This window comes from Dipodomys merriami, unplaced genomic scaffold (genome assembly GCF_024711535.1).
Source record: "Dipodomys merriami isolate MVZ:Mamm:240054 unplaced genomic scaffold, mDipMer1.0.p SCAF_21, whole genome shotgun sequence".
NCBI lineage: Eukaryota > Metazoa > Chordata > Mammalia > Rodentia > Heteromyidae > Dipodomys > Dipodomys merriami.
Genome location: NW_027203493.1, coordinates 33707 through 48932, shown reverse-complemented (window position 1 = coordinate 48932; position 15226 = coordinate 33707). Strand labels below are relative to the sequence as shown.

At 42.7% G+C, this 15226-nt stretch overlaps 1 protein-coding gene across 3 annotated transcripts in view; it reads right to left on the bottom strand.

The window, feature by feature from the left end:
* Positions 1 to 14060, bottom strand: part of LOC138833778 (steroid transmembrane transporter SLC22A24-like) — a 36045-nt gene extending 21985 nt beyond the window's left edge. For 2 of the 3 annotated variants that reach the window (XM_070032071.1, XM_070032072.1), the window contains exons 1-2: positions 13507 to 14056; positions 8473 to 8576 (exon numbers count right to left, since the gene is read on the bottom strand). In XM_070032071.1, the coding sequence (XP_069888172.1) occupies positions 8473 to 8576; positions 13507 to 13908 (506 nt within the window). In that variant the 5' untranslated portion in view covers positions 13909 to 14056. Of the gene's footprint in view, positions 1 to 8472; positions 8577 to 13506 lie in introns of all 3 variants that reach the window. The other variant, XM_070032074.1, reaches the window with a different exon arrangement.
* Between the last annotated feature and the right edge of the window lie 1166 nt (positions 14061 to 15226).

Genomic DNA, 15226 nt, shown 5'->3' with positions numbered 1-15226 from the left:
TCTAGTACGAGTAAGAGATGTTACTAAGAGGCTACTAGGAGATGTAAGAATGCATAAATAAGGAGATAGAGGCAAGATGGCAGATTGCTGAGAGGAAAGTCAGTGTCTCTCCTCACTGACAGAAGGTCCAGAGCTCAAGTAGGAAAAGCAAGCTGAAGTAGGGACACCACGCATAGTCCAGTAGAAATAAATACTATGGAATCTTAAGCCTGTGAAATTGAGGTGGGGTAGTGGGGGAGAGAAAACCTGACTTAAAGGAATCCAAGAGCCCTGTGGCGGGGGTTCAGGCCTGTATTCCTAGAAGCTCAGGAGACTATGCCAACCCAGCCTCTATGAGTCTATGAGATTCTCATCTCCAATGTTGGGAGTGGAAGTGTGACTCAAGTAGTAGAATGCCTACCTTGAGTGAAGAAAACTAAGAGAAGGGACGGTGCCCTTCCCTTGAACATTTTCAAGTCCCAGTACTGGCACACACATGCATGCACTCCCCCACCCCAAACAGAAAAATAAAAACCAGTCTCAGAAAGACAAATATCACATGCTTGGTTCTCCTTCCTTCCCTCCCTCCTTTTCCTCCTCCCTCTCTCTTCCCTTCTTTTCACACCCTTCCCTTCCTTTCCTTTCTTGCCAGCATTGGGCTTGAACTCAGAGACTGATTAATCTCCCTTAGCTGTTTGCTCAAAGCTAGCACCCTATCATTTGAGCCACAGCTTCACACCAGCTTTTTACAGGTTCATTGGAGGTAAGTGTCTATGGACTTTCCTTCCCAGGCTGGGGTACAGCTTTGATCCTCAGATCTCAGTCTCTTGAGTAGCTAGGAGTATGAGTCACCATACCTGGCTTTCAATGTCTTTCTTTTAGGTTTTATAGCTTTCATTGTAGAGGTCTTTAACTTCTTTGGTCAAGTTTAATCCTAAATATTTTAGTTTGAGAAAGCCATTGAGAATGAAATTGGTCTTTTGGCTTTTTTCGTAGATGGCTTATTGTTGTTATATAGAAAAGATACTCAGTTTTTATTTTGTTGATTGTGAATACATCAGTTCATCAGATCCCACTATTGTCTAAGTTTGTACAATACAAATTAAAATTTCTCTAAATGTCTTCTTTTTTTTGTGTTTCTTTTTAATTGTGAAAGTACTGTACAGAGGGGTTACAATTACATGGGCAAGATAATGAGCACATTTCTTATCAAGCATTGTAGCCTCCTCCTTTGTTTCCCCTTCCCATCTCTTCGTATCCTCCCTTCCCCCTCCCTGTTCCCCCCACCAAAGTTGTAAAGTTGGTTTTGCTACATAATGACTTGGACATCTCATTGTTGCAATGGGCCCTCCTGTATCCCTGTTGGAACAATTTATTTTTTACTTTCCTCTCCACATATACCAACATCATATATAGTCAAAGCAGGGGTTATACCATGAGTGAGGGACATACAAGGCAACAAAGACTTAATCTTATAAATATGATAGAAACAATTGCATGAAAGATCTCTCTCTCTCTCTCCGTCTGTGTCTCTCTCTCTCTCTCTTTTTTTTTTGGTCAGTCATGGGGCTTGAGCTCTAGACCTGGGAGCTGTCCCTGAACAATTCAGCTCAAGGCTCATGCTCTACCACTTGAGCCACAGCACCACTTCTAGTTTTCTGGTGTTTTTTTTAATTTGTAATTAAGTAATTACATAATTTCCCAAATTTCACAGTATTGTGGGATAATGATGCTCATTTAAAGGCAAAAACTCATTCTAACTTTCCTGGAGCAAATTGTCTATCACGGTCTATAACATATAACGGTGTACACATATACACCATACATGTGATCAGCAGCTTGGGGTTATTTAGTAGTGGTTTGACCAGATGAATGGAAGTTCTTTGTTTCTTAAGTCCTGTTAATTTTGGTGTATCACCTAACATTTTGGATTTAACATCCAGTTATCAGGGAGACCATGTACTGTTTGTGTCTTTGCTCTTGGCTTACCTCTCTCAACATGATTTCTTCCAGCTCTATCCATTTCCCTGCAAATGCCATTATTTTGTCATTTCTAAAGGCTGCATATTCCATTGTGTATAGATACCACAATTTTTGGTTCCATTCATCTGTGGTGGGGCATCTGGGTTGTTTCCATATCCTAGCTATTGTGAACAGTGCTGCAATAAACATGGAGGTGCATGTGTCCTTGTATATTGGTTCCTGTTGTTCAGGGTAGATGCCTAGAAGTGGTATGACTTGTTCATATGGGAGGTGAATCTTTAGCTTTCTGAGGACCCTCCAGACTGCTTTCCAAAGTGGTTGTATAAGTGTACATTCCCACCAGCAGTGTAATAGGGTTTGTCTTTCTCCACATCCCCTCCTGCATTTGTCGTTGGCTGACTTGTGGATGTGGGACATTCTGACTGGGGTAAGGTGGTATCTCAGGGTTGTCTATATTTGCATTTCCTTCACAACCAGGGATGGTGAACATTTCCTCATGTGTTTCTATGCCATTTTATTTCTTTATCTGAGAAGTCCCTCTTTAGTTCCCTTGCCCATTTAGTAATTGGTTTGTTAGGTTTGGGAGGGATTAGTTTCTTGAGTTCTCTGTATATACTGGATGTTATCCCCTTGTCTGATATATTGCTGGTAAACATTTTTTCCCAATCAGTTGGTTGTTTTTCTAGCTTGATTGCAATAGATTTAGCTGTGCAGATGATTTTATTTTAGGGTAGTCCCATTTGTCAAGTCTCTCTCCAATTTGTTATGACCCTGGGACTCTGTTCAGGAAGTTCCTTCCTGTGCCTGTAAGTTCAAGTGTATCTCCTACTGTGTCCTGCAGTAGTTTCAGAGATTCATGTTTAATGTTAAGGTCTTTACTCCATTTTGAGTTGATTTTGATGCATGGTGATAGGCTGGGGTCCACTTTTAGTTTTCTGCATGTGGTTGCCCAGTTTTCCCAGCACCAGTAGTTGAAGAGGCTGTGTTTCTTCCATTGTATGTCTTTGGCTCCTTTGTCAAATATCAGCTGACTGTAAGCCTATGGATTTATTTCTGGATCTTCTATTCTGTTCCATTGATCTTCAGTTCTGTTTTTGTGTCAGTACCATGCTGTCTTTGTTATTATAGCTCTATAGTAGAGTTTGAAGTTCGGCATGGATATCCCTCCCATGTTGTCTTTATTCCCTAAAATTGTTTTGGCTATCCTAGGTCTTTTGTTGTTCCATATGAATTTTTGGACTGTTTTCTGTATTTCAGTGATGTACGTCATTGGGATTTTAATAGGAATTGCATTGAATTTGTATATTAATTTTAGCAGTATTACCATTTTCACTACATTAAGTCTGCCTATCCAAGAGCATGGGAGGTCTTTCCATTTCCTAGTGTCTTCTGCAATTTCTTTCTTTACCTTTTTATAGTTTTCATTAAATAGTTCTTTTACATCTTTGGTTAGGTTAATTTCTAAATATTTTATTTTTTGGGAGGTTATTGTGAATGGGGTTGCTCCCTTTGTTTCCTTCTCTTCTTGTACATTGTCAGTGTACAGGAAGGCAACTGATTTTTGTGGTTTGATTTTGTGTCCTGCTACTTTGCTGAAGTGATTTATGATTTCTAAGAGTTTGGGGATGGAGTTTTTGGGATGGTGAAGGTATAGTACCATGTCATCTGCAAAAAGGGATAGTTTAACTTCTTCTTTCCCTATGTGGATCCTTTTAATGTCTTTTTCTTGCCTTATTGCCCTGGCTAAGGTTTGGGGGACTATATTGAAGAGGAGTGGAGAAAGTGGGCATCCTTGCCTTGTTCCTGATTTTAGGAGAATTGGTTGTAGCTTTTCCCCATTAAGTATAATATTGGCTATTGGTCTGTCATAAATGGCTTTTATTGTTTTAAGAAATGTTCCTTCTATTCCTATTTTCTCCAGAGCTTTTAGCATGAATGAGTGTTGAATGTTGTCAAAGGCCTTTTTTGCATCTGTGGTGATAATTATGTGATTCTTCACCTCAGTTCTGTTGATGTGTTGGATTACATTTATTGACTTAAGCATGTTAAACCATCCCTGCATTTCTGGGATGAAGCCTACCTGGTCATAGTGTATGATTTCTTTTATGTGTTTCTGGATTCTGTTAGTTAGAACCTTGTTAAGGATCTTTGCATCTGTGTTCATTAAGGAAATTGGCCTGTAATTCTCTTTTTTGGTTGGGTCTTTGCCTGGTTTGGGGATGAGTGTGATATTGGCTTTGTAGAATGAGTTTGGGATAGCTCCCTCCTTCTCTGTTTCTCTGAAGAGCTTGAGGGGTCTAGGTATTAGTTCTTCTTTAAAGGTCTTACAGAATTCTGCTGTGAATGCATCTGGTCCTGGGCTTTTGTTTGTTGGAAGACTTTTGATAGGTTCCTGTATCTCCTTGTAGGATATTGGCTTGTTTAATTAATTTACTTCTTCTTTGCTCAGTTTGGGCAACTGGTATTTCTCTAAAAATGCATCCATTTTTGCCAGGTTTTCTTCCTTTAGAGAGTATAACTTTTGAAAGTAGTCTGTTAAGATTGTTTGGATATCTTGGGGCTGGGAAGGTGGCTCAGTGGTAGAGTGCGTGCCTTGCATGCATGAGGCCCTGGGTTCAGCACCACAAGAGCAAAAAGAAGAAAGCCGGAAGTGGCGCTGTGGCTCAAGTGGTAGAGTGTTAGCCTTGAGCTGAAGAGCTGAGGGACAGCGCCCAGGCCCAGAGTTCAGGCCCCACAAAGGGACCAAAAAAAAAAAAAAAAAAAAGATTGTTTGGATATCTTGGATAAGTGTTGTGCTTTTATCGGTGGCATCCCTAATCCTGTTAATATGGGTTTCCTCTCTTCTTTTTTTAATTAATCTTGCCAACAGTCCATCAATTTTATTTATTTTTTCAAAGAACCAGCTTTTTGTTTGTTTAATTTTGGCTATAGTTTTCTGATTTTCTAATTGATTAATCTCTGCTCTTAATTTGGTTATGTGGCTCCATCTAGTAACTTTAGGTTCCATTTTTTCATGTTTTTTCTAGCTGTTTTAATTGCAACATGAGATTATTTACTTGGTCTGTCTCTATTTTCTTCATATGGGCCCTAAAGGCAATAAATTTGCCCGTCTGGACTGCTTTAGCTGTTTCCCACAAGTTTCCTTGCAAGGAGTTTTCATTTCATTGAGTTGTAGGAAATTTTTTATTTCTTCTTTGATCTCTTCCATTACCCAGGCATTGCTAAGGAGTTTGCTGTTCAATTTCCATGTATTAGAGACATTTCTGCGATATGGTTTGTTATTGAGAACTAGCTTGATTCCACTGTGGTCAGTTAGGATACAGGGGATTATGTCGATCCCTTTTTATCTGCTTAAGTTCCTTGCATGAACTATAATATGATCTATTTTGGAGAAAGTTCCATGAGCTGCTGAGAAGAATGTGTACTGTGTTGTTTTTGGGTGAAATACTTCGTAGATGTCAGTTAATTCCGCTTGAAGTATGGCCTCACTTAATTCGGGAGCTTCTTTGCCAATCCTCTGGTTGGTAGACCTGTTCTTTGGTGAGAGTGGGGTGTTAAAGTCTCCTAGTATTATCGTATTGGGATATATTTTGATCTGTAAATTTGAGAGTATTTTCTTAACATATCTGGGTGCACCAATGTTTGGGGAATATAAGTTGATGATGGTAATATCCTCCTTTTGGATTGTTCCCTGTATTAATATGTAGTGTCCGTCCTTGTCTTTCTGTACTGATTTTAATGAAAAGTTTATTTCGTCAGATATCAGGATAGCTACACCTGCTTTCTTACTGGGAGCATTTGATTGGTAGATCCTTTTCCAACCCTTTACTCTGAGTGTGTTTGTATGTTTGGCTGAGAGGTGGGTCTCCTGTAGGCAACGGATGGATGGGTCATGTTTTCTGATCCAGTCTGCAGTTCTTTTTCTTTTGATTGGCGAATTAAGCCCATTAATATTAAGAGATAGTATAGAGAGATGAGATGCATTGTGGTCCCTGTCATTCCCTGTTTTCCTCCGTTTTTCTTCTTTCCTTTCCTCCTGTGCTTGCTCAGTTAGACTTTGATTAATGCCTGTCTGGGTGCAGGTCCCAGTTCCTGGTTGCTTTCTTCAGGTTGTGTCCCTCCTCTTAGTATTCTTTGTAATGCTGGCTTAATGTTTATGTATTCATTTAGTTTTTCTTTGCTATTAAAATTTTCAGTTCTCCATGGAATGTGAATGCTAGCTTTGCCGGGTATATCAGTCTGGGGTGGCAGTTATTGGCTCTCAGGGCTCGAGTGGTACTTTCCCAGGCCTTTCTTTCATTCAGTGTTTGTGTGGAGAGATCTGCAGTGATTCTGATTTTTTTCCCATTGTAGTATAGCTCCTTCTTCATTTTTGCTGCATGCAAGATTGTTCCCTTATTATTCAGATCTATCATTTTTACTATAATGTGTCAAGAAGTGTTTCTCCTGGGATCTTGCTTGTAAGGTGTTGTATATGCTTCTGTTATGTAGGTAAGATGTCCTTTTTTTAAGATGGGGAAAATTTTCACCAATATCTTGTTGAATAGGTGTTGTATTCCCTTGCTATAATGTTCCTCACCTTCATCCACTCTATTTCTTGGCACTATATGCTTGCTCTTGAATTTCCCTTCGTCATAATTTGAGTGAATTTTCCATATCTATCATTTTTTGGTCCAGTGGGTGTATTCTGTCTTCTGTATCTGACACTCTACATTCTATTTTGTTCACTCTCTTAACTGTGGCTTCCATTATGATTTGCATGGAGGAAATGGACTCCTTTATGGATTCGATGTTGGTTCTCAAAGTACTGATCTCACCTCTTAATGAGGTATGTACTGCCTCTATTTTGGCACCTATCTCACTTCTTAGTGAAGTGTGTGTAGCCTCTTTATTTGCATGCATCTCCTGTTTGATATCCTGCATCTCTTTTGATAGTTCAACCCTGTGCTTTTTCAATTTCTGGTCTATTTCTCGCTCTATTTCTTGAGTCATTGCCTCTAGCATCGCTTGGATGTAGGTTTTGTCTTCCATTCCTGCTTTGCTCCCACTGTGGCTCTCCTCTGCGTGGCTGCTGGCTATTAGGGATAGCTTGCTATCCTGGGTGTTGATAAACCTTGTAATTTTTCTCTGTGATTTTCACATGGGGGTTCAGGGATTATTGGAGACTAATCTGAAATTTTGTTTTGGTGTGTCTGTCTTTGCTTGGTTGCTGTTTCTGTACTGGTAGAGAGTCTGTACCTGATCTGGGTTCTGTTGGGGGCCTACCTCCAGCTGCTGGTTTGACCTACATAGGATTCTCGGCTCTCTGCTGTAGATCACTGGCAATTCCTACCTTTGGAAGGGTTGAGCAGCCTAGACTGCTTGTGTTTGCTCCTACGCGTGCTCTTGGCAAGATCGGATGTTCTGGATGCACTCTCCCAGATGCTGGAGTCTGCTATGGGCTCCTAATGGTTTTTTTTTTTGGCGGGTTGTGGGCTTGAACTCTGAGCTTGGGTGCTGTCCCTCAGCTCTTCAGCTCAGGGCTGGCACCCTACCATTTGAGCCACAGCACCACTTCTGGCCCTTTCTGCTTATGTGGTGCTGAGGAATCAGATCCAGGGCCTTATGCACCCAAGACTAGCACTCTACTGCTGAGCCACCTTACCAGCCTGAGCTCCTGCCTATCATCAGGTGCTGGTGGCCAGTGTTGTCCAATTCCCAGCCTAGAATATATGGATCGGGTTCTGGTGGGGTTTGGGCTTCTCTTGTCCTGAGCCCCCAGGTCTTTTGTTGTCACAGACGTGCTTCGCAGGGGTGCAGTTCCCTGTTTTTCTGCCCACTTTCGAGGCATATGCTGAGCTTTTTTTTTTTTTTTTTTTTTTTTTGTCGTTCATGGGGCATGAACTCTGGGCCTGGGCACTGTCCCTCAGCTCTTCAGCTCTAGGCAAGCGCTCTGCCACCTGAGCTACAGCGCCACTTCCGGTTTTCTGGTGGTTTATTGGAGATAGGAGCCTCAAGGTCTCTCCTGCCCTGGCTGGCTTTGAATTGCAATCCTCAGATCTCAGCCTCCTGAGTAGCTAGGATTACAGGTGTGAGCCACCAGCGCCCGGCGGTGCCCCCTGTCTCTGTGCCCCCTGGCCGCGGCTTGGTGCACTGCCTTGTAGCCAGCACAAATCGGGGCAGGGGTCTTCGTTCTTCTCTGTTCTGCAATTCTTCTTTTTCTCTCTTTCTTGTTATTTTCCACCTCCCGTTTTTTTCTAGGTGTTCGTCTTTTTGTTGTTTTTGGTGTCTTGGGGAGATTAAGCGTTGGAACTCAAAATGTCTTTTGGTTGTGGAGAGCTGTGGAATTTCCCTACTGCCCCGTCGCCATCTTGGTACCCTCCTTTCTACATGTCTTCTAAAAGATACTTTTCTGCTGAGTGCTGGACTACTATTTAGAGCACTAAGTTAGAGCTCAGCTGAGATTTCTTGACTACAGAAAAGACTATACCATCTGATCAACATCCACAGAGAAAGTGCAATGACACCTACCTGTCTGAAAGATGGCCAAATATCAGACCTCCCAGCAGTGACCCAATCATAAATACTACTTGAACTATCGATTTGGATGACTGGTACTCACATACTAGGTCCCACTGGAAGAGAAAGGAAGAGAGAGCGGTGTCAGGAGAGTTGAAGCCTTCAGTGGAAACAGACTGTAAGCGCCTTCCCGTGAGGGAAAATGTGCTGTGGTATGTGGATCCTGCTTCCTGTCCATTTCCTCTGCAGCCACTCTCCTCTGCCAGGCCACACACCTTCAAATACTCAGCTCCTTTCAACTCTTCAGGTTCTGTCTCTGTCTTCAGAGTTTCCATGGCTCTCTGCTCTTTTCTAGCTCTTTCTCAGCTCTTTCCTTCTCTTCTCTTTCCCAGCTCTCTTCTCTTTCCTAGCTCTCTCTTTCCACCTTTCCCAGATGCTCTCTCTTCTAGCTCTCTCTTCTCGTTTCTAGCTCTTTTCTCTCTTTTCTAGCTCTCGCTTTTTCCCAGCTCTCTCTCTTTCCCAGCTCTTTCTCTTTTCCATCTCTCTCTTTTCCCATCAATTTCATAGGTCTTTCCCAGGCCTTTTCCAACCACATGGAGGACCAAGATGGCCTGGTGCCAGCCAGAACGATGAATAAACCTACCCCTCATCGGAATACCACGTGTGTGGTGCTGTTATTACTTGGCTACCTCTTTTTAAAAACTTAACATAAGGGGCTAGGAAGGTGGCTCAGTGGTAGAGCTCTTGCCTTTCATGCCTGAGTCCCTGGGTTCGATTCCTCAACACCACATAAGCAAAAAGAAAAAAGCTAGAAGTGGCACTGTGGCTCAAGTGGTAGAGTGCTAGCCTTGAGCTGAAGAGCTGAGGAACAGAGCCCAGGCCCAGAGTTCAGGCCCCATGACCGGACCCAAAAAACAAAATAGACTAATAAAAAAAAATACAAAAAAAAATAACAGAAATGGTGCCGGATTCACAGGGCACCACCAGGATACGTAGGATTCTTCTCTGTTTTTTTATTTTTCTTTTTTTCCTTTTTTTCTTTTCTTTTTTCTTCCCTTTTTGCCCTGAGTAATACCCACAGTTCTAATGGCCTTTTTGCGAACTGGTCTGTGTGCTGCGGACACAGCGCATCGATACCATTGCTGGCCTTCACATCCACGTCCACACCACTTCTATACTCTGGTGAGTGAAACTACTCTCTATGGCTCTCTTTCACTCAGTCTCTGTCCAGACTTTGCACCACGCCAGTGAGTTCCTCCAGCCTTTAGCTGAAAGGCCTGTCACCTCTGAAGCCGAAGAATCTTGGCTTTGGGAGCTTGGCCATTTCTCTCTAGAGGGCTCTGGGGAAGTCGGGACGCTGCTTCTGCCTCGTCAGCTCTCCTTCACTCACCAGATTGACTCTCCTACACGTTTAATGGGGTGCTGCGAATCACGCCTGAGCCGTGGAACCCCTTTGAAATGCCTCCTGTGCTCTCTGGAAGGCCAGAGCGCCTCATTTTTATGCAATTCTCAGATGTAGACAGTTTCTGCCAGTGCAATGGTAAATGGTCAGAAGTCTGTTTTCTTTCAGGCTCTCTTTGCTCTCTCTCTGCCATTCATTTCCAACTTTCCCTATCTCTTCCTTTCTCTTTTCTATATTTTTGCTTGTGCCCTGAAGAGTGCGACGCAGGCTGAGTCCCCAGGACCTCCCTTTTGGAAGCCTCTCTAAGGCTAGCCACTGTAGGCTTGATCTATTTGTTCAGGGTTTCTTTGCATTTTTTCAGAAATTCGCCATCTTGAGTTCGCCATCTTGGCCACATGGTGGGTTAAGGGTTTGGCCCCATCTGGCCCTTAACCTTCCACCAAGCTTACTAATCTATCCAGCTATTCTAAGGTGCCTTGCTAACAAGTTGCTCTTTTCACAGGCCCTGGTAACTGAGACCCAACCATTTGATGTGCTTTGTTAGCAAAGATGTCTAAACATTGTTGTCAAAATTTTAGGTTTTGAGTTTTGCCTTTTTTGTTTTGTGATGTGTATTCTACTGACTACATGGTTCTAAAATACTGGGCATATCTGTGCTAAAATTCTCATCACATCTCATGAGTTTTGTCATTTCAGAATATTTGTTGGCAATTCTTAATAAGGACCAGGTAAGCTCTACATATTCTATTTGATCTCCTTGTTGCTTTAATTGGAAATAATAAAGGGCATTTGTGGCAAAGATTTCAGTTCAAAGCCAACCTGGGCTGAAAAATCCCTAAGACTCCATCTCCCAACTAACCTGCAGAGAGCCAGGCTGGAAGCATGGCTCAAGACTCTTATCTCTAACCAGCCAAACACTGGAAGTGCTATTGTAACTCAACGTGGTAGAGCACTAGCCTTGAGCAGAAGAGCTCAGGGACAATGCCAAGGCCTTGAGTTCAATCCTCCTTGAATACCAACTGGGATAAGCCATCCCAGCAATGAGCACCTAGACTCAGCCAGTCTGGGGAACAAGAGAACATGGAGAGGAGTAAGAGGAGATGATGTCACATTAGCTACTTGGTGCCTGCCCTTTCAAAATTAACCAGAGCCGGGAGGTCAGTAGAAGTAAGAAGCCTGCCCATTCAATGTCTATACCTGTCTACCTATTAACTGAACAGGAATTTATATTCTTGCCTTTGTCACCTGAGTTCTCTACCTAGTTGCCAGATGTCAGAAGTAGCTAGGGACATTTCTATCAACATTTTCAGCCCCAAGACCTTCCTCTTGCCACTTACTTGCTCTCTAGTATTTTTTTTTCCAGCCCCTCAATGCTCATGAGACTTCTCCAGACTTCATCTAAAGACTCATGCCACCAAGGGACAGCTGCTACTCACTGCCTTCTGTGGGAGGAGACCAAATTCCAGCCTTTACCCCTATTGTTTATGCCACTTGTCAGCAGGAAGTAGCCAGAGAGAAGCCTTGCTGTATTTCAAGATTATTAACAGGCTGGAATGTAAGGTCGGCTCCTGGATGGCTAGCAGACTCCACCCTCCTCACAGCAAAGTCTCCACCCAGTACCTGCATTACATAGGCAACTGGGACACCTGGAAGGGGTCACATCTGCATCTGCTGAGGTCACATCTGAATTTAATATGGCCACACCTTTTTCCACCCATACCCTAGATAAGGCCTAGCCCAGGCCCAGATGGCCTCTCTCTGTTCCTTTCTATCTTTCTCAGCTCTTTCCTTCTCTTCTCTTTCCCAGCTCCCTTCTCTTTCCTAGCTCTCTCTTTCCCACCTTTCCCAGACGCTCTCTTTTCTAGCTCTTTTCTCTCTTTTCTAGCTCTTGCTCTTTCCCAGCTCTCTCTCTTTCCCACCTCTCTTTTCCCAGGTCTTTCCCAGTCCTTTCCCAACCGCATGGAGGGCCAAGATGGCCTGGTGTCAGCCAGAACGATGAATAAATCTACAACCCCTTACCTGAAGCAAGAAAAAAAAAGGTTTCCCTGGCCGTATCTTTCTATTCTCCTCAGATGACCAACTCCATCTGTTGCATACATTAGCTTCTACACACATTCTGTGTGTGTGTGTGTGTGTGTGTGTGTGTGTGTGTGTGTGTGTGTGTGTGTGTGTGTCCATCCTGGAACTTGAAGTCAGGGTGGGGCCAGAGTGCTGTCCCTGAGTCTTTTAGTTCTCTTTTTTCAAGTCTACTGCTTTTCACTTGAACCACATGCTTTTCAGGTTTTCTTATGGAATTTCCTGGCTTGGATGTCTTTGAACCAGGATGCACAGATCTTAGAATCCTGTGTAGTCAGGATTATAGGCATAAGCTACCAACACCTGGTTCTACACACTCCTTTTTCAAAATGTTATTTCCTCAGCATTTATGTATGCATGTATGTATCTATATATGTATATATGTATGTATGTATGTATCTGTTTATCTTGTTGTTCTTGGGGGGCTGGGGCACTCTCCGTGACCTCTTTTGCTCAAGGGTAGCACTCTACAGCTTTGAGTCACAACAGCACTTCTGGTCTTCTAGTGGTTAAATGAGGATAAGAGTCTCATAGACTTTCCTGATGAACCATGATCCTCAGATCTCAGCCTCCTGAGTAGCTAGGATTACAGTGCTGAGCCACCAGCACACATATTCTTTAGTTACTATAATTTATAGCATAGAAAGGAATATTTTAAAGACAATTGAGTTATCATAATGGAGAGTACATGACAAAAACTCTTCTTTGTCTCCCCCACGGTATAACCCCTGCTTTCACTATATTTGATCTTGGTACAGTATGTGGAGGGGAAGGGCAAAAACAAATCATATAACTAGGGATACAGGTGGACCCATTGCAACAATGAGATGTACAAGTTGTTAGGTTGAAAAACGACCTTTACAACTTTGGTGGGGGGGGGGAATCAGGTGGGGGGTGGTAGGAGCTGTATGGGAAGGGATGGGAAGGGGAAACAAAGAGGAGGCAACAATGCTTGATAGGAGTTGTACTCGTTATCTTGCCAATATAATTGTAACGCCTCTGTATGATATTCTCACAATGAAAAAAAAATTATTTTTTTCCCTAGGAAGAAAGGTTTCCTTTATACTTGGACTAATACACAGTCTGTTTGATTTCTTTTACCACTCAATAATTCATCTGACATAATAACTCTCATCTTTGGATATACCCATCGATTCAGTTAAAAAGTATACAAATGCTGGGGACTAGATTTATGCCCCAAAGGTTCTGACTAACTTGCTCTGGGTAATAATTCATAATAAGTATTGAGAGCCACTGACCTAGTATAATATATTACTTCATGGTATGTCCATTGCTCTTTAAAATTACAACTGTCTTTCTCATTAGATCAAATTATTTAAAGCAGTTGTCTGTGTAGATTGTTTCATTCATGACCTCAGTACTAGTAACTCATCATCGTGGTACTATAGATGAGCAGTTGGTACTTGCTGAAGGAATAGGAAATACAAATTGCTGACTCATATACTCTGGGAAGAGAAGGGGATTGAATATATAAAGCAAGTCTGTGCTTTGTATTGCTGCAAAAACCTTTGAGCACACACCCAGAAGATTTAAATGGGGCCTCTTACCTCAGTGACAATAGTGGAGTGGAAGTAGCTTTTGTCATACACCCAGCCGTCCACACAGGGCTCTGTTTCTGCCTCACTCAGGTTCCATAAGGTGCTGTTCGGGTGGAGGAGCTGCCATTGGGGATGGACAAAGCGCCGGCACTTCTCTGGCCTGAGGTTGGAGTCGAGTGGGATGGAGATTCTCAGGAGGTCCTCCTGGCTGAGGAGCCCAGTGCCATTGTCAGAGAGCGTGCCATTGTCGAGGATGCGCACCCAGCAGCGGTGCTCAGGCACGGCTGCCGTGAAGTTCTCCAATAGAATATGAGGATATGCTATAAGAGTAATAATGTAAAAGAAAAGTAGCTGAAGGATCTGGAATCTTCCTAGTACTCCAACATGCTCCAGTAGGACCTCGAAACCCATTGGGACTGAACAGGAAGTCTCCCCCAACGGGAATGTGAGTGCTGCTATGAGATATATTGAGAGGGGAACACGTTTCCCTCCACTAGCCCAGCAGTGCTGCACTTGTCCCAACTGACTGTCTTCTCATTGGGCCCTGTCTCACCACTCTATGCCTGGGGAAGGAATTTCCTGGTCCTGTGGGTTTTGGCAGCTAGATGGCTTTAATAGTTACTAGAAGAGACTTTTTGTTGTTGGTTTCCAGGAATGACTGTGATCTTTGCACTTCTTGAGGAGCTGAGTGATTTTATAATCTAAAGGCATGTGTAAAATGTTGTTTTCTTTTTTTTCCCTCTTCTTCAGAAGAGGGACATTGGACACCCAGAAATTAACTGGTTTATTATATTTCTGTGCACCAAAATGGAGCAGGGTAGAATTTAATGAAAGATGTGGTTAATTAGATGTAAAACAAAGTGGAATGGTGAATATTAATGCTGACTTTTGGTTAGTGTTTAAATTCTTCTAGTCATGGTGCTTTTATAACATTTGAAATAGGGAAAAAAGAATAGAGAAAGGGAGGAAGCAAATAATGTATTTGTGTGTATGCTGGTCCTGGGGCTTGAACTCAAGGCCTTTGGAGCTCTCCTTGAGCTTCTTTTGTTCAAGGCCAGCATTCTACCACTTGGGCCACAGCTCCATTGCTTGCGTTTCAATGGTTAGTTGCAGGTAAGAATGCCACAGATTGGGCTGGGAAAGTGGCTCAGTGGTAGAGTGCTTGCCTTGCATGCATGAGGCCCTGGTGAGTTCAGGCACAGAGTTCAGGCCTCATGACCAAAAAAAAAAAAAGAATACAGCAGATATTCCTGATGGAGCTGGCAGTGAAGTCAGATAACATCCCCTGACCAGCTAGGATTACAAGCATGAGCCAGTGATGCTTGACACCACTTCTCCTCTTCCTCTTCCTCCTCTCCCCTCCTTTCTGTTTCTCCTCCTCTTCCTACTCTTCCTCTTCTTCCTCTTCCTCTTCTTCCTCCTCCTATACTTCCTCCTCCTGTTCCTCCTCCTCCTCCTGCTCCTTTTTTTTCTTAATCCTCCTCTGTTTCCTCTTCCTCCTTTTTTTCTTCTGCCTCCTCCTCTTTTTCCTCCTCCTCCTCTTCCTCTTCCTTTTCCTGTCTTCTTCCCTTTTTTTGTGGGTCATGGGGCTTGAACCCATCACCTATGCATATATATGATAAAATGTCCAGTCATGAAATAATATAAATAAATATAATTAAGTAAATCTAAGAGGTGAGATGAAAAAAATAAAAGCATCCGAGTGTGGTTTCTCGCACCCATAATTCTA